The sequence below is a fragment of the Gasterosteus aculeatus genome, chromosome 18, assembly GCF_964276395.1.
Source record: "Gasterosteus aculeatus chromosome 18, fGasAcu3.hap1.1, whole genome shotgun sequence".
Classification (NCBI taxonomy): Eukaryota; Metazoa; Chordata; class Actinopteri; order Perciformes; family Gasterosteidae; genus Gasterosteus; species Gasterosteus aculeatus.
Window position 1 is genome coordinate 10,793,497 of NC_135706.1, and position 26,388 is coordinate 10,819,884.

Here is a 26,388-nt window from a genome sequence, read left to right on the forward strand (position 1 = left end):
AATACATGAGTAAATAAATAATTATAAATATTTAGTGTAAGTCTTATTAATATGCAGTTTAAGCCATTTTCTGTGAGAAAAAAATGAATGAATGTCACAAATGCATATTCATATATCTTCAGCCACCTGTTGCTGTTTCCTCAACAGCTGATTCAACCTTAAACCCACTGTAACATTAAATCTTAAACCCACTGTAACCTTAAATCTTAAAGCTACTGTAACCTTAAATCTTAAATGTACCGTATATATCGCCTAAACCTAATTCAAGCCCATTGATTTTTTTTATAATACTTAATTCCCCTGAAGTGTTAGGGTGGGGGGTGAGGTGAATTTGGTGGGCCCAAAAGCACACGCACGGCAGTCTTGGATCTTCAGCCAAAATTAGTTTTATTTTCTCACAAAAAACAAACAAGGGGAACACGGGAAACAGAAAGGCGCTCCTCTGACTCAACTGGAGTCGGGAGGGAAACTCCACCGACGTCTGGCGGTCTGGGGTGGCTCAAACAGGGTCTGGTGTGGATACCCGAGGCCCGACACCAGATTCACAGTCCAACTCGAAAAAAAGGGCAGGTTACATGCACTCCGAGGTACTCCGTGGATCTGACACCAAAACAAACCAAAAACATGAATCAACTGGTCTAGCTGCTGAATCTAAGTATCTACGGCACCTGAGACCAGCCTGGGTACTGGGACGGACTGACGACGAGCCTCAGACAGCAGGAGCCTTTATACTCGTCACCAGTGATCCCCGGAATGAGCCACAGCTGGGCACGTGGGAAAGGGGTGGGGCCGGAGGCGGAACACACAGGTGGAAACTATAGGTGGAAGAAACAAAACAAGCAAAAACAAAAGCACAGACTGTGGGGAAAAACTGTAAATAAAACCGGGTCCCTAACATGAAGAGACCCAAGCCAGGAACGAATGTACTCTATGAAAGTCTGTCGTCTCGTATCCGTGGCAACCTGTGCATCACGGGCATTATTAGATGCAGTTACTGCACATTAGCGGGAACACATCGCATCACTTAGGAAAGTAACGAGTCGTTTGAAGGGACAGAATACTGACTTCAAATCTAGTTTATGGCTCTTTTGTGGTTCACAATGAATAAAAACAATCTGCATTGCTTGCTCACAGCTTAGCTGAGTGTGTGTATGATGTGTGTGTGTGTGTGGCAACACCCTTGTCAGCACCCACATTAATCTCAATTCCCCCCCGTAACCGAGGTGTACCGGTGGGGTGCGCGTCGCTGACATCTCAGTGGATGCAGATCCCGGGGTACGTCAAAGTGGGATGTAATCAAAGGATGGGAGAGTAAATATGACATTTGACGCCAAAAATATCGTCTCTGAGTGACTTTTTAACTTGAGTTGTTTTCCTATGCTTTCAATTTCCATCATGGCCCACAGCATGTCCAAACCCATGGAGGGAGTCAGAGGAACTGGAACATTCTCTGCCTGGAGTTGAGTTCGGCCTCTTCACTGCCGTCCTTCTATCATCGAAGGAAATGACCAAATGCAGTTGTATTCATATCTCATTTCAGCTTCTCTACATCTCCTTTTTTCTATTGAGATACTTTCGATGTCTAGTACTTTATAAAGTACATATGACAAAGAGGCACATGATGAGAATAAAGGAGAGTTTCCATTGACTGGACGAAAAAAATCAGTGTTACAGTTTGGACACAGAAGTCAAAAGGCTGATTAGCAACGTGACCCTTAACATTTTCTCTTCAAGCAATGACCAGAAACAGTGAAAGAACGTTGGCCTTTTCTTTGATAGGTGCCCTCGACTGCATAATAGACACCTATTCGAGACTGTTAAGTGCTTATTGTTGCAAAGTGCCGATTTTTCATTTGTACTTCAAATAACCGCAGGAACACGAGCAGGTTCATATTTTAATGATAATGCAGGCATGTGTGTTTGCGGCTGCTGCTCGTGCACAAACATACTGCACGAGTTCATTTCGCTCAATTGTTCATGATGATTGATGTGCACAGGGCTCAGTGAAATGAGCAGGAGAGGAGGGAGATTAGTCTACTGTGAAACCACAAGTGTTCTTCTTGAGCTGTGTCATCTATTGAGGAGCAGCCAGTGGAAAAACCTCAGCCGACAGTGAACGTGCGACGCCTTGTTGAGTGTAGTTTAATGAGGGAGAAGCCTGAGAGCGGCATCAGTTATAGTAACAGTTTCCCACATGAGCGCTGTGTGTTTTATCTGCTCTCCCCTCTCACCCACAATCACTCTGTGAAAAAAAGAAAAAAAAAGGTTGACTGGACGCTTCGCTGCATGAAACAAATGTTCTTTAGAATGACGTAAAAGGTTAGGTCGTCTTCGTAAGCCATATTTTAAACACTGACTCCTCTTTTACAAAGTCACAGCGTGAGGGTCGGTATAAACTTGCTTTAAATCTTGCAAACAGAAACCTCTAAACCTTTATTGACGGGTAATGAAAATCTCTATGGGATGGTACATCAAAGCACTACAGATGATAGATCAATCTAAAAGTAAAACTCTTATATTCACTACAGCGTGCTGAAAATACTGCTGATGATTCCCTGCAGGAAGCGGAAACTGCCTCCTCAGTAGAAATGATTCAGGTAGATTCAGCAGGATTTGTTTTCGAGAAAATATTTCGAGGTCTCGAGTCTCAACAACGCAAGGTTGCAAACAACTGTATGAACATTTAAATCACATTAATGGCATTCGTCCTTCTGCATCCCGGTTTGCTTTGCGTCGAGCAAAGTTTAACCAGGAATATCGCTGTTCGTGTGAGTTTGCACTTATAAAGAACTGAGGCTCTAGATTGAGAACGAAAGCATTTGGAATCATTCTCCAAATATCTCACCATGAAACACAGTTTTTAATTAGGGATCGGGTTGAAACCACAAAGCTTAGAACTAAAATTCAAATTAACGCCAGACTTCAGTACGGCACCACTTGGTAGGCACCTTAAGTCAAACAGGTCACAGGGAAGCTGTAGAATGGCTTCTGTGTCTGGCATTTTGTTATGACATTAAGGTACATTACTATGCTAATAGAATCCATTAGCCAAACAATGTCACCGATAATAAGATTACTGTCATGCAACAAAAGCCACATGTTACTGCTGCAGGTGAAGCCCCGTTTGAGAGAAACCGGGAACTCAGAAATACATCATTTAAACCTCACGCATCAATATAACGTCATAATCTAAATGGTTAAAAAAAGTTTAGTCTCACTCGGGCAAAATCCTTCACTCCTTCACTACTTTCATTACGTCCACGACACGGGCCGTAATAGCTTCTTTAATGGAAGTAGAGGCAGTTCAATTGACTTTTTCCTACTTTGAACTTAATGAAAAATCCATTTGTGTGGTACTGGCTCCAAATTAGATCAACATTTGGAAGGACTAATAAATTGAAGAAACAGAATGTTCAGTAAATGACAGGCAGTGAAGTTACAGGAAAAGATCATGAAGAGAATATCACATATGTACCAGTTTCCAGCATCTGTACACGTCAAAATGGTTTGAAAACACTGAATGAAAGGAGTGACACAAACAGATGAATGTGCGAAAAAAATTAGAAAACAGGCCAGGAGCAAAACACTGACTGACATATTCCCACAACGGGGTCACTGCAGACGTCCTGTAGCTCTGCTGGTAAAAAGCAACGACGGTAAATCATTTTTTAAGGCTCATCTCATGTGTACTCAGACGGACAATTTCCGTAGAAAGTTTATAGAGTTGTATGTTAATAAAAACCTCTGTACGGGAAGTTTGCTTTGCTTTGGATTTGGTTTAAAAATAATTGCTGCTACGATTACGTAACTAAAGCCTCCATTGCTGCAATTATAGCAGGACAGTAACCATCGCAACATAAGCAAAAAGTATCTACTTGACTTCTCGAACGCACATGATTTGACTGGATGTGACAGAGGCTGGAACGGGAGATTCAACAAAGCTTTGTAGCCCATCAGAGCCCTTTGTATTAATAACGTGTGTCTACAAAAAGGAGAGACAGAGAGAGAACCAGGAGAGTTTTCAGTAGATCACAGAAATAATTTAGCCTTATAACTATTGCATGAAAAACAGCATCCACCGTTATCATATTTGACGGAGGAGCAGGTCGTCGCCCTCCGGAGTGATGGAGGCATCGGAGGAAGCCGGTTACGGCCCGCCATCAAAATGAATGTGTCACTCGTCGAGCACGTCAGTGCAGATTGGATTCTTGGCTGAATCAAAGTCACTTGAAGAAGAGGAAGCGGAGAGGAGGAGGAGACAAAGAGTGGGAAGGACAAAGTAGAACACTGAATGTTCTGGTGCCGAGCGGCGTCTTCAAATCTGGACACAATCCATTGAAACCCTTTTAGAGAAGAAGCATGTGTGAAATGGTTTTATGGATTTATTACTGTCATGCTGCGCACTACAACGTGTCACGTCTTCCTTTTGCAGAAGAGCCATTCTTTCCTCCTCAAATTCAGCTACCGGAAGACTTGAAATGTCAGCGAAAATGATGGGTTGTTCATAGCTCTCTTTTCAGCAATGTTTTTATTGCTTAATTGAAAAATCTTTCTGTGTGTGTGTGTGTGTGTGTGTTTGCAGGTTTGTCAGAGCACAAAACAGCGCAGCTGTCCAAGTCGCACAATTCAATTAGCAGTATGGAGCTCATGCAAATGAAAAGCGTGGACTCATCTGCACACTCCCTTTATTTTAAATACACACACCCTCACAGGGGCAGAAAAGGGCTGCTACCCATCTGATAATCAAATTACTGAAAACGCCCGTCAGTATTGGTTTTCTAAATTCAGTTTAACAACTGCATGCCGTGATGAATAATAACTTACATGAGGGGCACCCACCCCGAAGACTCACTCACTAATTCAGATGAATTTAATTACTGTCACTGACAAAGTTTGCTTCGTCTTGCTGACAGGAGGGTTAACCCTTCTGTGTGTGAGATGTGGACAGTTAAAGACAACTGAGCAGAACAAGAAAAAGCTCTCTTTTCTCTCCCTTAAACCCGGGGGGAGGCCTTTAACTCACTCACACGAAAAGTAGTGGAAGAAATATTTCTTTGCATTTGTGCATCTTTTATTTAACATAGCTCCACCAGGAAGGCCTTAAGTCAATCGTTTTATGAACTCAAATGCGCTCAAACGAAAAGCGTCCAAGGGAACCCTCTCTCTTCTGAACAGCGTCCTCCAGCGTGCCCTTGAGCCAGGCATTGGGTTTATAGGCTTTTGAATATGAATGAAATGTCTTGGGTGAGTTATGGATTGCAAACATGCGGCAGTGTTCTGTGCAACAGATGTGACTATTTCCTTTTACAGCGTAGAGACTGTTAAGCCTTTCAAAAACCGATCCAACCAGTGAGCCTTAATGGCTGCTCAGAGGGTCTGTGGGCAGCAACTACTTGGAGGCAGCTAGAAAGGAGATGCCTTTCCAAATGCACCACCATACTGCAGATACAGATGTGAGACACGGTGCTCGAACTCAAACCGTAAGCAATGTGGCAGCTGTTTTTTCCTCTTCTCTGTTTTTGTTTTTGTCTTTTTGTCCATCCCTTGTTGTGTGACATTGTGCAGGACGGGAAGCCTCTGAAGATCTCCTCACTGCGCCTCCACACTATCCACAGCAGTGCAGCGCGTGCGGCGGGTCACGCCGGGGAGCGCACGCCTCCTCCATAATAACCGGTGCGACCCACGAGCCCTGCGTGCGTCCGCCGACCACGACGTCTCCAAACGTTCATGGACGCGACTTGTTCCGCTGGTCCGTTTTACGCTGCGTCCTGTGCGCTTCTTCCGCGTCGGAACTCGATGCCCCCCCTCCCCCCGCCCCCTCGGGCATTTTCTTCGGATGTTGTGAGGTGGATGGAAGAGCAGCGCGCCGAGGAAGCCATGAGGAGAGCGCCCGCGCCCCTTGGACGGATCTCCGGTGGTAGAACGCGACAATAACCGGAGCTCGTTTTTTGCGTCTTTTCGTGGAGAAGAAAACGATCCGTGGATGAGGAAACAAAGAGGGACGAGATGGTAGAGAAGTAGGTGAAGAGATTACAAGTCATTTGTATGAATGATGATAAAAGATCAAATCATAACACATATGTGTTTGCTATGTGTACTACTTTTACTTCAGCCGTGGCTTTGACTATAGATCTACAATATTTCTGCGTGCACAAACCTACCGAGGAACGAAATCGTCATGCACAGTCATATAAAAGCAAACATAGTAAAAGAAATACAAATCACTGTGGGTTTATTTTACATGGGGTCAGCTGAGTTTAGACAATGATGCTCTTCATAAGTGGTTTACTAAAACCTCATGGGGTGGTTATGTAACAACATACCTCAGCAAGCTATTGGAGGGGGGGAAACAGAATTGTGACAAAGAGTATTTAATTTTTAATGAGCTTCCATTCAGTCGATGAATCATTTGTACTGTGGGTCCCAAAAAGCAAGAACGCCATCGTTTTGTTTCCTGTGGGGAGACATATCGGTTATTCCACCGTCACAAGACTGTAAATACTATTACAAGTTGTGGTTTTCCATCACATGTATTTATTTGAACACACTGAATGTTCACACAACATGGATATTATTTTTAAGAAGCCTTAAGGGGTTAAATCCAGGATTTCCCATCTCTGAATTGGTCTCAGAGGAGAAAGATATGTGATATTTAAGTGGAGATATTATTGTAAATGCTGCTGCAGGATACGGTTGGTTTGTAGGACGTGCATTGAATGAAACGTGCTTCGCCTGCAGAAGCTTCTTCCTGAACCATTATACAGTTTAGTTTAATATTCATGACTTATTGACAGTAGGGAATATATTGCAATAACCGTCAATGGTGGAGTTTAAAGTAAATACAACAATCAATTTCCCCCAGATGGTTTTTGCCTCATGATTTAAGAGCTGAGGTAGATGACAGTTTTAGTAACAACAATTATGATTACTAATGCAGTGGTTTTAAGACCTTTGCCATCAGACATGTCATAATGTATCTGGTTCTAGCATCTCAGATTCGCTTTTTATTGCAAACACGTTTTTTCCAGTTGATTGGAAACAAAAGGAGCAATTTAAACACTTCACCTTGTGTTCTGGAAATTTCTCTGTTTATTTTTCGCAGAGAACAACCCCCAAAATAATCGACAAGAAAGTAGTTTCATTCAGGCGCTTACACTTGTTGTTGTTTGCACCAGAAGGGGAAATATTGTGGCCTATTTGTCTAACGGAGAGGCACATTGTGCGGTAGCTGGATAGCGTGATGGATATGAAGTGACAAATTGGACAAAGACGAGTATGTCTCGAGGGGAGTCTCTTCTAATGGAAACAAATTGATCCACATTCATCACTTCCGTCCTCACAGTGGCGGCACCTGACCTCCTTGACCCGAAGTCTGCCGCCCACAACTCCAAACCCCGCCTGTCATTCTCCGTCAACCCGGTGGTGCTGACCACTCCAGAGGACGAGTGCGACACCCGGACTATTGTCATGAGGTGGAAAACCGTGTCGGCCATCTTCTTCTTGGTGGTGGTTTACCTCATCATCGGGGCGACGGTGTTCAGAGCGCTGGAGCAGCCTCACGAGAGCTCCCAGAAACTGGCGATTCTGGCGCAAAAACTGGAATTTTTGGCCAGGCACGCCTGTGTGAACTCCTCTGAGCTGGAGGATTTGGTGAAGGTAGGTGGAAGCATCTATTGATGTCTAAACTATTTTCTCTTCTGCAGGACCTCCACAAAATCTATTAAACGTATTAGGTAGTAGTCATTATTAGAACGTTTCTTTCTTTTTACCTACAGAGGTTATTACGAGTATTTGGCAGCTTTAAGTTGTTTGTTTGAGGATTAAGAAGTAAACTGCGGCGTTGCTTTCAGCTGAGGATATTTAATGAACTCTTTGAATACAAGAAATCCCTGTTGATTTAAATGTTAAGGAAGATCGTGGTCGCATGTGTTTAGATTTTTATCACTCGATGAAGGTCACCTTAGAGATTTCTTTTTTCTTTCTGCCGGAAATTGGCTCAGGTTAAGAAATAAACCTACGTGATCAATCAGTCAATGATCAATGTTTCGGGTGAAAATGGACTGTGGTGCTGACCTTCAGCAACAATTTAAAGCCAACCTGTATTTTGCCCCAAACCAACCAAACCGCAACCACAGCGTTATCATAAAATATCATTTATTTTATAACAAAGATATTTTGTTGCTGTTGAAGGTAAATCAGCTGTTGTTCTAAAGGTCTGTTACAGATAACCTTTTTTAATGTTTACATAATGTTTATCCCTAAGATTTAATTGCACAGAAGATCTACACTTTTATTTCCCTCCACAAATATTCGTAATTACTGAAGGGTTCTTGTTTTAATGACAAGTGCCTTCTGGGAATTGTGAGAAACCTTTACTGGAATAACGAGATACTATGAATATTTTTTCCACTCTGTTGCATTTCTGGGCTCCAGTACAACGAAATACTAGAGAGCAGGACTAATATTCACCGTTTTCCAAAGAAGAATGCGTTATTTTCAAACGATTTATCAATATTTCCATTTCTTGGTTTGCTTTAAACGGTTCCTGCAGTTGTTGGCGATGTGTTGGCTTCAGTCACATTACAAGTGTATTTTCTTACATATTTAAAACCGAGCTGACAGGATTGAATTTTGGATAATACCTCTACTTGTATTTAAAGGACACATGGTGTTTATTTAACTTTAAGATGCTGATTTAATATTTAAAGATGACGATGATGCTTTGCGTCTTCTTTTCGGTCTCCACATCATCGTTCTGTTTGTGATGGTGATCTTTTATTTTCATGTTTACCTCAAAACAAACTTGTACAGTGATTCAAAAGAGGAGAAATCAATACCTAAAAGCAAAGAACTTAAAACATAATGTGTCGCTCTGACTGCTGCGTACCATTCTCCTCCTTCTTATTTTTCCTTCTGCTTGGCAGCCCTTTCGCTGGCATCACACAGACACCATATTGTTGCTGTTGCTTTCGGCTAGTGCTGAAAACATTTGGCTGAGACGGTTTGGGTTTGGAGGCCGAAGAATTAATGAACACGAAGTCAAGATAAGACAGAACGAGTCACGATGACAAACACAAATGACCAACAATCCAGACCAAAGCAATAACATGTAATTCAATAACTCGCATGTTCAGCCTGAATGGTGCCACGCAAGCATTTATCTCAAAGCAGGGTCGTGTGTGTGGGAACAGGTGTCATCTTTTGGTGAGGTTGCCCTTCAGTATCAGCCCATAAGGTTGTGACTTACTTGAGCCAACAACCACGTGACCCCTTTCTAACATTCAAAATCTCCTGAGCAACTGTTTCAGAACAGTTTGAAGTCAATTGAGGGTAAATTGTCAAGTTTTTTTTGTAGGCAAAGTATGACTCTTTCTGTCCCCGACCTTTCCACTGAAACGATCTGTGCTCATTGCAAGGTAAAAAAAACAACCTCAGAAAAAAACTGAATCGGTCAGCTACTAGCTGTGTAATTTGCCCATAGGACGCATTTAAGATAACTTTATTATTTTCCTATAAGGTTAATTACACCAGTCTTACTCTTTGCACCTTTAATAGACGAAACTGATTAATTGACTTCTGATTATTCATTGATAGAAGCAGGTGCCCACCTGAATTCACACACACACACACACACACACACACACCTTTATAGGCTCCCACTGATCAAAAGCCAGTCAGAAGAGAAATTGTAGGAGCGCTGTGCTCCCAGGGGAAGTAATTAAAAAAGTGAGTGATGTCAAAAAGCCTCTGACAATTCAATCTCTCCTGCGGCTGTTTGGCTCAGCTGGGAAACAGCCGCTGTGGTCCTCACATTATCCGCCTTATCGTCTCCCATAGTCATTGTTGGTCTGCCAATACGGTGAATTAATTGTGGGCGCTTTGGCTGGGAAACAAAGAGGCCGGCCGAGGGGAGCCAAGCTGATTGTTTGGTTTGTTAAATTCTGTTTTTCGAGGCACACTGGACGTATCGTTCAAGGGCCCGTTGTGTTGAAATTTAGAGATGATACGGAGATGAACGAGATCAAAACCTTTCAACGGGATTTTTGTTTATTTTGTCTGTGAATACAAGAGATGTTGTCATTCGTCATAGAAGTTTTCAATTCTGACAAACGTTTGCCCCGCATGTGCAACTCCAAAAAGCCCCCATTGTTTTCAGTAGTTTTTCGTTTGTTTGGGTTTTCGTTCCCACTGAAGAGCACAGAGACAGACTGCCAACACAATTTTAACATATTACAGCAGCAAATTACTTGATGCCCTTTAACTAACTCCCGAGGGAAATGTCAGTCCCTTCAGCAGATGAACGCTCTCCTATGTCCATGTTCACTAGCTACGCACTCGTTTTGAAGAAGAAAACTAAACATAATCCAGACATGGAAATCGCCTTCACTGCAGTGACAAAGCGCTGCTGTCCATCTAAGTGCTGTTTCAACCTACAGATACGGAAATACTTTGTATCAACACACAAGCATGACTCAGGTTTCAGGCTTCACATCCTTTCATTTTTAAGATTTCACTTTCCCCTCATTGGTATTCCTCTATACCAAAGCGAACAGAAAAATATTTCGCGAAATAGAGAATTCTCTGAGCAAGTCTAAAGCGACTTATCAAAGCGGCTGCAGGAAAATTCTAACAGTCCTTTCCCCGCTTTGGTGCTTTGAAAATTCTTGAGGTGTGTCTTCATTTGAATGTCATTGGCTTCCTCTTCAAAGTGTCCCCTCCTGGACTGTCCCCTTCACATCGAGGTGTGAAGCTGCTGCTGTAACCTGAAACCTCACTGTCCATCTGTCCCTCACATTCCAATGCATTCAATGTAGATACATTTGGCTTTATGCCTCAATGAGTGAATATAACAAAGCATGCATAGTTTGTCTTCATCTTTTAACTAGTACACCTTAATTACAACACATCATTAATGATCCCCGTTCATCACACTTCATCATAAGATCTAAGACAGTTCATGTGGTCCAAATCTCAAGACATTTGCCTCAGTTGGCTGCCTTACATTAAGTTGTTCATTTACTACCTGACGGGAGAAAAAACTCCCATAAAACCCTCTTTGGGGATAAAATTGGGAGAAATCCATAAAGGACGGCAATTAGCATCCGTCCCCAGGTTTTAACATCACATTGTGACAGAATGTTAATGAGTACAGTGTTTATATGTTTTAAATGACTCTACATTGTGTTTGATTCAAATTGCATTCACTTCATCTAACATGTTAATGTAATAACTAATATCTAACATCACAAACTACAATTCTAGCACTAAACATTATTACACGTATTATAATTCCATGACTAGGGGTGCACTTCTGGCTTAAATCCCTAACAATACCTATGTATTTTTAAATCTGTTTAACCTAAAAACGTGACTTGAACCTGCAAAACCTCTGACAATGAATAAAATGTGTGCGTGTTATGTCAAGGTTAGAGAAATATTGTAAATGAAGGATGGTTCCAGGTCTGCTCCACCTGGTAATTGATCAGGAACGATACTTCCAGGTGTAAAATCGGCTCTTCTATAATTTGACTGAACCGACCCCTTTAAGCCGTTGTGCCTCCGCGTCCGTCGACTTCATCCGACGTTCCTGCGCCCTCGAACACACCGTTAACTCTTCGTGCGGTTCGTGCCTGTTGTTCCCCCACTTTCCCGCCCATCAATCATTCAGTTCAGCTTTCTCTCCACCGCCTCATCGCACAGTAACGGGTTAATAAAAGCCCTCTCAGTGTCCCTAAGGAAGGTGAAACACCCTGACACGCGGTGACCCTAAAATGTCTGTGCAGAAAGAGCTGACTGCGCTCCTTCGACATGAGTGTGGGCAGCGTTATGTGCTGCACGCGATCACTGCCTTGTTTGTGGGGGTTTATTGATGTTATGGACAAATAATGGAGGTTATCAAAACGTGCTAATTCCCCCCTACAGGTCTGACATTTATTAAAGGTGCCTCTGTTCCACAAAATTATGATATTGCAGTTACCGGTGTATTTAATCAGCTGCACCTAGACAGCTCTGACATTTGATGGCTACCCAAATGTTATTTTACTGTCATTGACAGTAAAATGCCGTTTGTAGTTCCATTTTGCACAGAAGACGACACAGTTCAAACGATATGTTTTGGAGTGTCGGGGAGGGAAGAGCTGCTCTTAAGTGTGGCGTAACCGGACCGGATGCTTCTGTATCTCAGGTGTTATCTGTTAATATCCTTTGGGCTGTCCTCTTGTCACTAATATCGCTGAGGTATTGTTGATAGGTATGAAGTTCTGGAAACTATATAAATCATTTTTAAAAAGCGTCTAAGGATAAAGCCGAATGTCACGGACAAAAGCCATTTTTCACTTTTAAGCTTATTATAAAAAGAATTTGCAGGTCAGAGCTGCTAAATTTAGCCTCATACTACTCTCACACAGGGGATGTGCGGGTTGGATGAAGGGCTGTTGTTGTTGTTGTTATTCTTGGTTTGACATGTGACCAGACAAATAATAGTCCTTCACTTCATGATTTACTCTTGGCTCACCGTCTGACTGTAAGCAGTAAGCTAGCCAGCTCACATCAACACATAGGAACCACCTGTACCTGCCGGCTGCATGCAGACCAACGCGGCTCCTGCAGCTCGCTGCTCCTCACGCGCCTCCACGTTTGCGAGCGTGCACGTGAGCAGAGGAGCAGATGACCAGCTTTTCCCTCCAGCTGGTTGCTGCTCCCCTCTTGACTCCCGTCAAGCACGGCAGTGAGAAGGAAACAGTTTTTTGTTGTTGTTTTTTTCGCTTCCTGTAAGCCAGCTGCCGTCTAAAAGGTCGCCACGCTCCGCTGTGATCCGTGTCACACCGGTGCTTCCCCCTCTGGTACGGCATCAGGGCCGCGGTCACAGGGCAAACAAAATCAAACAAGTGTGATACATGAGTGTCTGCTGACTAAAATGAGGGGTGTGGATGTTGAGCGTGTTCGGCATGAATAATGGATTTTAGAGGATGAAAAATGTATACGCAGACATTCTGTGATGTGTGTATGGATGTTCTGTGACTATGGCACACTGCACTTTTGTATAGAAAGCAGGTAAAACCTGCATTTATTTGCTACAGGCAACCGATTCAGCTTATTTTTGTTGGTCATAACCGCTGATCAGGTTTTGGTTTAGTGTTTATCCGTCTGTCATCGCTCCCAAGAAAATTGATGCACACCGCTAATGTCCTGCAGCTGCAGGAGACGCTGCTATGTGCTGACCTTTTTCCTATTTCTGTCACTTTCTGCTGCAGCAAGTGTTTTCTGCAGTGCGAGCAGGCGTGAACCCTTCGGAAAACGCTTCCAATCAGACGAGCCTCTGGGACATCAGTTCCTCCTTTTTCTTTGCCGGGACTGTTATCACCACCATCGGTAAGAGGCCGTTTCTCACTCCCGCACAACTGCACAAAAGGTGTTAAGTAATTTACTTTTTAGACGTCAAAACAATTTTGTCTTCATAAGCAAAGTCAATTAATCACAAAGCTGTCAGAGGAACCCGTGTAATTTAGATGTCCGTTTTAGCATGAAATTGGACAGGAAAATGACTCTTTCTCGCACTAAATCTTTTTCAGCTTTTTTTTTTTTCAGATTTCACTTTATTGGCCCGTTGCTTTTACTCTACTAGTCACCGAAATTTCAAAAATGTAACCACACTTTGCACTCCCGAGTTTACAGTGTCAAAAAACAAACCTTTATACATGAGCAACAAAGAAAAACAATGTTTATACCTGCAAAACAAGCACATATTTGGTGTTCGCAGTTTGTCCAATTTTCCATGAGCACGAATTACAGCTCATGGAATTGAGACCAGTGTCTCTGTAAGTGCGGTTGAGTGATGTTCCTTTTTAAACGGTACTGACCTGCTTGCTATGTGTTGTAAGAGATGCAGCCTGTCACACATTAAGTCCTCCCCCCCCCCCCCCCCCATATTTTGGCACGAAACCCAAACACAGCTCTGGCTCCTTCTCCACATTCGGCTCCACCGGCGTGTGCTTGTTGCTTTGCGATCCAAATTTGTCAAATTGCATTGGCCAAAGCCACAGCACACACACACACACACACACACACACACACACACACACACACACACACACACACACACACACACACACACACTCACACACTCACTAATCGCATTGAGCAGGTTCAAGCAGACCTCATACAACCGCGTCCGTACGGCCAGCTGTTGAGCTTCATTCGTTTCAACAACTTTCTGCCCCCCCCCCCCCCCCCCCCCCCCCCGTTGGAAAACAGGTGTTCTGTTGCATCGCATTCAAGGTAACAGCGTGAAGAGTCAAAGCTTAGTTTCCACTGATCCGATTTTCCCAGCGAAAGCTCCTTCGGCCGGCCGTGTTCTACACGTGTCACCTTTGAACCGTGTCGGTGCGAAAGCACATAATTGCTGCAATCACCATAATTCTGCCTGACTGGTGGAAAACGCCGCTGTGGCTGCAAGGAGAAGCTGCTCATAAAGCCGCCGCCTCGTTTCTTTGTCAGAGATCAGCCTTTGATGTGTTGAAAGGAAAAAGGGACGTTGTTGTTCCTTCCATTGTTCAGGCTTTGTCTCAGCTGGAGATGGATGAGCAGGAATCCATATCCACGCACGGATCTGTTTACACAGGGCTGTGTAATTGATTGGTAGTAGTGAGGTAAAGGACCTCTCCACACACACACACGCACACACACTTATTGTCATGGGTTCAGGGTGGGAGTGGAGCAGGTGTACTGAGTGGTGCATTGCAGGTGTAACTCCTGACAAAACCACAGAACCAACAAAAATAGAATGAAACACAAAACAGGGTCGAAAAATGAATAGAAATATTAATAACATTACAATGGGAGCAATTTTTATGCATTAGTTATTGTAATATTTGGCTCTGTTTCTTCTTCAAATCCATTGATATTAGGTTTGACTTTACAAAACAATTGTTTTGTGTTTTTTGTGAAATTTAGAAAATTGTATAGAATATGATTTGAAAAACAAATACATAATGATGATGGTAAAGATTGAAGCCTCCGTTCTACGTATTCATGAAGATTTTTGTTATGCAACGTGTTTTATGCCTTTAATTGTTTTATTCTCAAATTGTAAAGCAGTTTAGGTGAGCCTGGATAAGCCCTCTGCTTTTATTATTACAGTTTTACCTTTTAAATACAGATCCCTTAGAAGCCACTGATTACATTTCCTCTGTGCTTTTTCTATTGAATTTAAACTACGTGTCGCTGCATCTTTAACAAGAATGTTTGCAATTGAGCAACTGTCAGTCTTTCACTGCCAATAATTCACATTCGTACATCGCCAACAAGCCGTGATACGTCCACGGAACACGTGTATTATATCTAGAGCTCGAGTTATCACAGCAGAATCTTTTAAAAAGAGAGAATGTTGTTGTCTCATAGCTGCCTAATGACAATTTTTTTGTTTTGATATTGTAATGCCTTTCAAAGAGCTTGTTTTAATATGATTGGTTTAAAGCTGCAGGGATGAGGCGAAAGAGGTTGAATTCGGGCTTTCTGGTTTGATCCCTTTGAGTCTAATATCAGATCATGGAGTTTACTTTAATAGAGCTGTTGCATTTGACGCAGCAACTTTGATGAAATATTCCCTGAAAATATAATAAAAATTGTTCAACCGAGTCAAGAGCTTTTTAGAAATGCATTATTGAGGATACAAAAAGGACACCAATTATACCGGCGTAAGTGTGATTAATCTTAAATCTATTGTTTACCCGTTCGCTTTGCTTCTTAAAGGAAAATGGGAAATGAAAGCAGCACCGTGTGTCCTTGTCGGAAATTAATGAAGTCAATCAGTAAAATGCTTTACTGCCGTTTCCTCTTTTGGCATCACTTAATTTATTTAGAAGGAAGTCATTAAGCTGTGGTTGCAATGGCATTCGTTCCCGCAGGAGAGCGAGCGTGACGGCGAATCGCAGGTGATCGTTACGTAACCGAGTCAGTGGCGTCACGAATGCAGTGATTTGGGGCCCCTAGTGAGAAATGGCTTTAGCTCAAAACAAAGCAAAAATCTTAAGTCTGATGTAATTTTCATGCAGGCAATGTTGAAGTCAAGTGTGAAACTCATTGAACGACTTATTGGTATTTAACTGAATTTGTGTGTAACCTGTGATTTAAGTCTTCTATTTGAAATGTGTTAGTTTTAACATATGATTTATACAAATATCATCCAAATTGTGTAATGCTGTTTTTACAGCTGAGATACTTCTGGTATTGTTGTTTTTATTTTATCCTAGTTGAATAAAAGCACCTCACCCCTGCTATTGTGATAGGATTGGAATATAGACCGGGAATATATGTAGATATAGAATTGATATAGAACAACAATAATTCTGTTATTTCAGGATATAAAAGAACTTCATTCACACATTAAGGAGCCGTTGTGTCTCATTTGTGATGGAGGTGTTAAAAACGAACCTCTGAACTAATCATTAAAATGGGGAGACTAGATTGACATTTTTTGTATCATCAGAGTCATTAAAAGGGCCCCCTGCAGCTCACATCCTGAGATGAGTGTGTTAACAAAGGAGACGTGGATCTAGTTCATTATGCACACCCATTATGAAAGTTTAACTCTGGACAGTCACAGTGTTGAATGTGTGAGGTCAGCTTTAAATAAAGCACAGGTCTCAAAGCCCCATCTGCTTTTCTAGCTGCACTTGATGATGGGTTTGGAGAGAAGATGAAAGGCAGTGAACCAGTGATGGATTTAGATTAGGGTGTGTGTGTGTGTGTGTGTGTGTGTGTGTGTGTGTGTGTGTGTGTGTGTACATACGACAGCCTGGGAGAAGCGTACTAGTGTCTCTTTATTTTTTGCTGTTCACTTCATTTCTGTCAGACCCGCTCGAGGACTGAGGTTGTGAATTATGAACTCAGTGCTTCAGCACAACTTCTATCCGTCACTACTGCATCTCCTGCTGCATCTCCTGCTGCATCTCCTGCTGCACCTTCTGCTGCATCGGTCCGCAGCGACGTTGCAGCTCCGTCATGCAAAGTTTTCCCACAACAAGAGTCCTGTCCTGTTCAAAGGGCAACATGGCACTCTACAAGGCTATGTTGGAGCTAATTTGAACTGATATTTTGCATGAAATGCTTTCGAGTGAGCTAACGAACGATCCTTGTCTCCTCTCCGTCAGGATTCGGGAACATCTCTCCTCACACGGAAGGCGGGCGGATCTTCTGTATAATCTACGCTGTGCTCGGCATTCCCCTGTTTGGGTTCTTATTGGCCGGCGTCGGGGACCAGTTGGGGACCATTTTTGGAAAGGGCATCGCCAAAGTAGAGAAGATGATTGTGGTGAGCTCCTGCATCAGTGTGAGCTCGTCTTTGAGTCATTTGCACTGTATTTTCACACGTGTGCAGTGAGCCATATCAACCTCGTACTTTATATAAAGAGGTGCAACATAATTACCCCTAAACAATCTAGCTGACAGCAATGAATTAGATTTTCTTTTCTCGGGCACCACCTGAAGAAGCCTCTTTTTTTAATCCAACTTAAAATGCATGCAGTTTGTTTTAGTGCTCAAAACCCAGAAGAGTAAATAGCTGTTTTTGTAGAGATCTTATTTCTTGCTCCTGGCAGAATAAACTACATAGCTGCAAACAAATCAATCCCGATGATGTAAGTCACACATTGACTATTGATTCCGTCCATGTAGAAGCGCACAGTGTAAGCATGCTGGCAAAAGCACTTCTGCCAAGCCAAGGTTGGTCATTTCAAGAAATGGATCATTTAGTGAAACTTAAGGGCTTGAGCAGTTTATTTGATCTGTTCAATGTAAAATTGTACATACAAGTACGTCCATTATTTTATGAGGAAAAAAGTTTCATTTAATTGCATTCTTGAACCAGTTGCAGGTGTAAACACATGAAAAATATGATTACAAATTCAATGAAGGAAGTCTTTTCATTGAAAGGTATATCGATGGATGTTGTTAAAACGCTTGGAAAGACAGTTTGTGGGACATTATTATATAATTGTATCATAAAGTTATTGGGTTTTATTTGGAATTTAGCAAAAGATAAAATCCCTTGATGTGCTGTTTGATGAAGAAAAACCGCACAGATGCTTGAAGTTACAGATAATTGTCTTTAAAAGGGTGTAGAGAGTTAATTAGGTGTCACCAATATGCAGTATGTTGGGAGTCATAGCAACCAGCTAATAGCATTACCTAATGGGCCGGGGCACCTGCAGGGTAAAATGATTTTTCCGCAGTGGACCCTCTGTGATTTAAAACTGTTCAGAGCGAGGTGTTGTTGTTATCGCAATAAGATGTCTTTAAGTTCCTGATGACAAAGTCCACCAAAGTGTGTGAAGTAACTTTAGTTATACTCGATAATTCATGGGGGTTTGGGATAAAATCATAATTGAGTAACCGGTAGCCAAGTCTTATTTCTTGGAAACAGTGTTTCAGCAGAACCGGGCAGGAGGATATATATATATATATATATATATATATATATATATATATATATATATATATATATCCAGCACACCAGTACTACTGCAAGGAAAGTTAGATCAAACACAAATGAACGTTCACTAGAGCAGTCTTTTTTCAACACATATTGGTATGAACGGATTGCTAGCGTAGCTCTGTGTCTTCTCTCCTTGGGGAAAAGGAAAGAGGTTGTCAGCTTGATGAAAACAATGCTAGTAGAGCGGCCAAATAAAGATGCTGAGTGAGAAATTACCTCTGCTTCACAAATCCCTTGTATCATCTGCTACACGGCGGCTTACTCTTTTTCCCATTGATTTTTCCATTGTTTTTGTCCTTCGTTGTTATTTCTATTTCTGTTCAGCACAATAACAGAGATTTGAAAAACAAATGGAGTGAAGTTCCCGGTTTGTACTCGACCGCTGAAGGTGATTTGGATCACCGTCTTCTGCTCACTGAAGGTCCCGTCCATCCGTATACCACTGTAGCCTACCGGGCGTCGCTCTGAGCTGCGAGGACATTAGAAGTCACGGACTCACTGATCTGAGGTCTGCCTGCTCTTATTAATGCTTCCCCTCTGAGGCACTATACGCTGCCGGCTCACATAACTGGAAGGGAAAAGGGCCCGTTGCACCGCGAACCAGCCGCAGTCAAGTGAAAAGGAGGAAGAGGCAGCAGCAGCATGTTGGATGCGACCTAATATCGTGATGCAAAAGAGGAGCTGTGGGATTTAAATTCTAGTAGTGGGAGCACAGGCCGTAACTGCAATGAATCCATCACAGTAGCTGCTACTATGACGGCGAGTGAAACGTTGGATAAGTTGTTAAGTTTTGCAGCACATGCGATATGAGTCGCGTCACTTGCCACCTCGACCGCGGCTCGGGTGGGCGTGCCATCTGACGGCAAACGCTGTGCCACATGAGCTTGGCAGACTGACATTTGAGATGTTAGAAAACAGCGATTGTATTCCTGGAAGGAGGTCGAAGGAAGTGACTCATCCCAATGTGAAAAAAAATAAAAAGCCTGTGGGATGCTGGGCGGTGGGAAATGGGCCGCACGTCCACTTACTTCACACGAGACCGTCACCCTGCACTCTCCAGGCCTCCTGCTGAGTACTTCCTGTAGAAATTACTAATTCTCCGTATCAGCGATTCTCTTGTCTCCCGTCAGAAGTGGAAAGTCAGCCAGACGAAGATCCGCGTCATATCCACGCTGATCTTCATCCTGTTCGGGTGCCTCATCTTCGTGGCCCTGCCAGTCGTCATCTTCAAGCACATAGAGGGCTGGAGCACGCTGGAGTCCATCTACTTCGTGGTCATCACCCTCACCACCATCGGCTTTGGAGACTTTGTCGCCGGTGAAAAAGGTTGATTATATTTTGGATTCACAGGCCTTCTTTCATTTCTTTCAAGTCTTAAAATCTGTGGACCAAAAATACTCACTACTACCAAAGTTAAGTGCCGTATTAGAGATGTTACACATATATGTTTATTACCAGTCATGTTAATACTTATTTATTCCTCATTCCCATGTGACTATTCATTATGTTTTGTATCTGAAAAGCCATTCAGCCATATTTTCAGTCATTCTTGTTTTCTGACTGGACAAAATATCTGAAGTAATATAAAAGAAGAGAAAACACATATTGTGTGTAATTTATGTGGCACGTGAAGAAACCCGCCTCCTGTTTAAGGGTTAGACTGTATTTAAGCATCCACTGTATTTACATAAGTTTATATTCTTACAACCATCTCAATATTTTATAATGTTGCTCCACGAACAATATCCATTCAGCGTTATGTTACGTTATAAGGTAGGAGTCAAAGGTCAGCAGGGAAGGGGAGTCCACACAAGTATACATAAATATATATACTTACTATTTGTGTTGAGACAGCTCACAAGCTTGTAATATTACACACAAATGTTTTCAATCCCAACGCGCGTGTACAGGAGATATAAAATATCTCCACAACAGCCAATCCTGCTTGTTTTTGTTTCTTATTTTAGAATTCTTCAGCTAAGTAACACTTGTGGCCGAGGGTTGTATAACAGATTGTGTAACCCACACGTTGCATGTCCGGTTCTGCAGGCGGGGCTGAGAATCCGGAGTTCCTGAACTACTACAAGCCCGTGGTGCTGTTCTGGATCCTGGTGGGCCTGGCGTACTTTGCCGCTGTGCTCAGTATGATTGGAGACTGGTTCCGGGTCATCTCCAAGAAAACTAAAGAAGAGGTACGTGCCGATGTGCTGCAAACTCCAGAGCGCCACAATGAGATGAGAAAGCGTCTCTCCTTTGGAGGAAGAAGCTTTAAGCTCCACCCCAGAGGCTTTTCACAGAGAGGATGAGAGACGATGTTTGGAGACAAGGGTTGCCTGTTAATAAAGACGCCTTTTCTCAAAGAGGCCCAAAGAAGGGAACGTTTGATTGTTAATTTATGGACCTACCTCTCAAGAAAGAGCCCCCGTTTGCTCCCGTGAGGCACAAAATGTGTGAAATTTACTGAGTAAAGAACGGAAATAAAGTGACTTATGAAACAGGAGAAAGTTTTTTTTTTTTTTCGAGGTCTGAAATCGTTTTGTAATCAGAATGAAATGTGAGAGTATAAAATCAATAAAGACTTTCTGCTTAAACTTGACAAGCCTGGAGGCACAAAACTATGCCGCTGGACAAATAACTTTCCCAAAGCGTGACAAATCTGCTTCTAGCTGCATCGATAATGGGTTTAAGCAGCAGGACTCACGCCTCACTCGGCGTGCCCCGGTGTCCCCGCCGCCACAGCTCAGACCTACTAACCGTATTCTAATGATTACGGTGAGGACTCCATTTTTCATATCGCCTAATCCCTCACAGTTCCTCCTTCGGTCTGAGGTGGTGAATTGCTATCCGGAGGAGAAAATGCCATCTAGTTGGATTGAATATTTGGTGTGTTTCCATTGGCTGCTGCTGAGTAATAAAAAATAAAAAACCTGAACTGGCAGGTTCATTAATTACATGTAAAAAAACACACAAACAACAACAAAAGCCACCTCCTGCATGAAGCAGCCAGACGAGCACGTCGTCGTTCTTTGTTCTAGTCAGCATAAGAAATTGTGGCGATGCGCAGGTGGAGAACTTTTTGCTGAGAGCGACGTAGAGCAGAGAAAGTCGGAAAGGAGGAGAAAGCCCGTTTACGTCCCGTGAGTTTTCACTAAAGTACTCATAAGTCTCCCTAAGCACGAACACCTCGGAGCCTCGTGGGTAATTAAAGCGCCCCGCAAAGAAAGCCTCATGCATTATGAAAACAAGACCAACAACACGCTCGCCTCTTTCCCCTCCGAAGGACCACAAACAAACAGAACGTGTATTCATCCAGAAGGCCGGGACATTGAGACAACACAGAATGGACGTTTTCTTTTTTTATTGCTCGAATCTCTTGCAGTCAATTTTGGAGCGCACGACCTCATCACATCGGCACGACAAAGCGGAGACACGCGACTCGCACACACGATATCGGGTGGGATCAATCCTTTCATCCCGATCTCAGCAAGACAGTGAATAAGCATTTCCCCCCCCCCCCCCCCCCAAAACGTCTCATAATGGCTTCGAAGGCTGGAACACAGCCGAGAGATGTGGAGGCAGGAGCTGTTAAAAAGCAGTTTGTCGTGGCGTGTTCACAGCAGTGCGATATTTCATTACATGTTGTGTTATGTTCCGTCTGAACACAATGGACCTGTTGGAAAGTAGAGCAGAAAGCGGCTGAACTAGATCTCGCCCAGCGGTGCAGTTAGACCGTTTAAACGGGTTTTTTGCGCCTTTGGTTTCAGATCAGAAAATGCTGCTTATTTTTCCCCACAACATCAAAACCGGGTTTGATCTGCTTTATATACTTTTAGATCGCGTGACAAACTTTAGAACACGTCTTTACTTTTGCCTTTAATTATTTGTGAGCTGTGTGTCATAGATAGTCACAAATAAACGTTTGGCTTTTTTGCATAATGTGTCATTAGTTAATTAATTAAGCATTTAAAAGGCACAGAGAACATTACATTGCTATCAAGTGTTGTATTAATTTCTTCTATTTAGACATTTACAATGTGATGTGGTGAAAACACCTATTAACTGTTACACCGTTTAAAGAACAAAACGTTCTTTCGACTTCTAACCCAGAGATGTCAAATTAAATGTCCCTCAAAAGGTTCCTTTCCTCAAGCTCCTCGATTTCATTCATTTCATCCAGTCTGCCATGTGAAAGCAAAGAATGTATTTATTTATACTTATCTAATAATACTTTTGCCCCTACAACAATTCATGCGGTTTAACAGCCTCGGCGACGCTCACACTCACACGTCCATTACAGGAGCTCTGTTCAGTTTGCATTCATGTGTTACCCATTTAACCCCTCAATAGAGACATCTGCCTTTACAAACACGTTGTATTCATCCGCACCACCTTTCCTTTCAGATTATATTACCTCTTACCAGCCTGTCATTTCCCTGTTTCATCAAATTGTTACGGCCAGAAAAACCTGCAAACTCCCTTTTCCCTCTTTCTGTGTCACGACGCTCAAGGACAGAGCTACATTTTGCCTTCTCTACTTTTTCTCTAATAATCCCTCACAATCATTTCTTGCACCACCTGTCACCGGCGTGTCTCTATAGCGTGCATGCTAAAGGCCCTGCACGCCTCCTACGGGTATTAAAGCACATGCTACAGAACAGGGAGCGCGCTGTTGTGCTCGTTCGCCTGCAGACGTTCATCTCCGGTCTCTCCCCCCTACAGGTCGGCGAGTTCCGGGCCCACGCGGCCGAATGGACGGCCAACGTGTCGGCAGAGTTCAAAGAGACCCGGCGGCGGCTCAGCGTCGACATCTATGACAAGTTCCAACGCGCCGCGTCCATCAAGCGCAAGCTGTCGTCCGAGCTGGGAATGAACCCGGCCCTCAACCAGGAGATGACGCCGGGCAAGAGAGCGATGTCCACCAGCCTGTGCGAGGACAGAGAGGCCTACCCCAACTTGACTCTGTCCCTCAGTCCCGCCTCTGGGCGGCTGGCCAGGAGCGGCAGCCTCTACCTGAACGGCCTCAGCCCGGACTGCGCCGACCGGCGGGAGATCGCCATCATCGAGCACCTGAAGTGAGGAAGCGGCACTACGGGAGGGAGATTCAGGGGGGGGGGGGGGCGAGTGAAATGCACCTGGCGGCCGAACAGAGCTTTAAAACGCAAGACACACTTTTGTGCTTACCAAACTGGGAAAGGATGTGCTCGTTCGCTGGGTTCCGTTCATCCCCTCTGGGGGGAGGGACGACTTCTTTTCGGCCTGACGGACAGCCGTGAAGGCGAATGGGCCGTGTCGGAGGCGCGCTCCTCCAAACTGGAAACAAACGATTGTATCAAGAGGCGTGAATTCAAAAGAAACGCTCCTCGCCGGCGGGAAGGACATGAAAGGCCATAATGAGGTCGCCACGGACCGGACGTCTTCTTGTGAGCGTATCATGAATAAACGCGTTCCTCAAACTTAGTAAGTCATAGATCGAATTACCTTAGTATCTGCATCAGATAAAGAGGATCCATAGCTTCTTCTTCTTCTTCTGGGGGGGGGGGGGCAGCAGTCCTGTGCTAACATCAATGAATGTGGCTTTTTTTTCTTCTTCCAGTATGAATTTATACGCCTTGCATATGCCTGTTTGTCACACTGCTCTCGCTAAAGAGACGAATGTTGACTGTTTTTTTGCTCCTCCACGACTGACATTCAGCGCTTCGCCCTGAGGAAAAACCCACTTGTGCCTTTCTGGAAACAACCACCGAACATGCGAGGATGATGATGCATGAGGAATGGAGCTACACACCGTCTGTCCACTCATGCTAGTTAAATATGAGCACAGTTTTTATTCATCTCTTTTAAGAGGAAGCCGCAGTTTGCATGGATCTGTTTCTTAATAACTTGGACGAGGCCACGTTGGTCTGTCATTGTGATTTGTCCATTTCCTACCAGTCTTAACGTGCAGAGAGTTACATTAACCACACAGTGCCAGACTCGCTGGTCAGACCTCCTTCTCCCTCGTACCAAAGCAACATCTGTTTTTTTCTTACAGTATCAGAAGTGCTTTCAGTTTTTTTGGGGGGGGGAATTGGACTCCCTGTATTTTTTTTTTGCTCATGAAATTGAAAAATGCCCCTTAATGCGTCGGCACTGTAATCTTTTCCAAGTGGAAGTAAATCCCGGCAGGTGAGGCACTGAAAGCTGCGGGCGTGAGGCGCATCCTCAGCTCACCGCCTTTAGGTCGCACTACCTACAAAGTTCAGGGATGTCTCTCTATTTTCAGGAGATTTATTATCCTTTATGACTCTACATTGTCAGTTGCATTGATTCAAGTAAATGCCTCTCTTGGCTGACTATACATTTTTGTTCACGTTTGAAACCTTCCAGGTTGAATAGTTTTGGATCAAGTGTATTATACATTATATTCTCAACACGTTTGTTAGTGCCATTCAGTTTGTAGCATTAACATTTGCTATAAATATGTCAGTGTGAATACCAACTGTATGACATATGGAATATCGCGTGGAAATGCTTTTTGCTAAAGGAACCAGTTGCACCAAATCTTTCAAAGTTCAAAATCTTATTTGTTACTCAAATGATTAGTTGGAGATTCATACGTCACTAGATTAAAACAGGCAACACAAAACAGACAAGATCTTGACTAAATATTTAAACTTTAACCGACACGGCTGGCAAACAAATAAATAGGAAAATAGATATATAATATAAAATAAATAATACATCTCACGATGTTATGAGTTTATGCGAGAATCATAATGTAAGACATTACTATAACTACTATAACTGCTAAAGTAGCATCAGCTAAATCGTTTCTTAATAATAGAAGAGCCACACAGGTAATGAGTGCTTTTCTTGATATAAAAGTTGTGTTTTATTGCTTTCCTCCCAGCTGGCGGATTTTATTGGCCGATGGTTCATTCAACATTCACGGCTTCTCGTCGTTTGTGTGTAACAAACCATCTGGAGCGCCGGTTAAAAGCAACTTAATGCCAATACAGTTAGACTAAATAACCAAATAATACCGGCTCAATTAGCCTCATCTGAGGCTATTTACCCTCAAACACATTAACCCTCAAATGCATGTATACATAAAGGTACATTTGCAAAAGAGATTGGTAACGTTTAATAAAAGGCTTCAGCTGTTTCCTAGTTTGGTTCTGTTCCTTTTCACTGCAATGCAAACTGACATGTATAACCAAGGAAATACGACATGGTGGGATTCATAGAAATCGTAATATGAACCGTCATGTACACCTGTTTTTTTACAAATGGTATGTCAACGTGCAATCCACTGAGAGAAAGACTTAAGCGATGCTGAGTCGCCCGGGGGAAAGCGGTCCCAACCTTGATGCAGCTGTTGGAAGCGAAGCCCCCAGAAGTCGTCCTATTGCTTTTCACCAGGCGGACGATGTGATTGACAGCGGCTGAGAGGCGAGATGTCAGTGCTGAGGAAGTCAAGGAGTGTTTGCCGATGGAGCGTTATGTAAGATCGTGTGAGGAATACCCGTGCATGGTTGAGGTTACAGTAAGTGTGTGTGTGTGTGTGTGTGTGTGTGTGTGTGTGTGTGTGTGTGTGTGTGTGTGTGTGTGTGTGTGCAGACGTGGTTCGATAAAAACTAATTTAATTTCCACCCGCAGCATTTTAACGGGGCATCCTCTTCTATTCCCAGAGAGCTGGTTTTTAATTAAGTCTGCGTTCAAGCATGCTGAATGTATCTATTCATTCATGAGCCTCGTTTTGAATGTAAAAACATTGAGGAACATTTTGATTTATGGATGCAAAGGAGTTCAATTAGATCTGTTACTGTGAAAACAACTAAAGGCTTTTTTTTAAAGCTGCTGCCGCTCATTTACGTTTAAAAACAAAACACAATGGCAGAAAAGTACAATTATGA

At 43.0% G+C, this 26,388-nt stretch overlaps 1 protein-coding gene across 4 annotated transcripts; it reads left to right on the top strand.

The window, feature by feature from the left end:
* The first annotated feature begins 4,798 nt into the window (after positions 1-4,798).
* On the top strand, positions 4,799-25,637 carry LOC120807879 (potassium channel subfamily K member 2-like). 4 transcript variants are annotated; one of them, XR_013453365.1, is made up of 8 exons: positions 4,799-6,017; positions 7,343-7,656; positions 13,254-13,371; positions 17,151-17,311; positions 19,624-19,819; positions 20,543-20,685; positions 23,213-23,950; positions 24,186-25,637. XR_013453365.1 is itself a non-coding variant. In XM_078093197.1 (8 exons), coding segments are annotated over exons 2-8 (1,290 nt in total). In that variant the 5' UTR covers positions 4,799-5,480; positions 5,566-6,016; the 3' UTR covers positions 23,570-25,637. The 4 variants fall into 4 exon arrangements, 3 of the variants coding, with proteins under 3 accessions (XP_077949323.1, XP_077949324.1, XP_040016259.2); XM_078093197.1 differs by having other exon boundaries at positions 4,799-5,480; positions 5,566-6,017; positions 23,213-25,637; XM_078093198.1 differs by having other exon boundaries at positions 4,799-6,021; positions 23,213-25,637.
* The last annotated feature ends 751 nt before the right edge of the window (positions 25,638-26,388 follow it).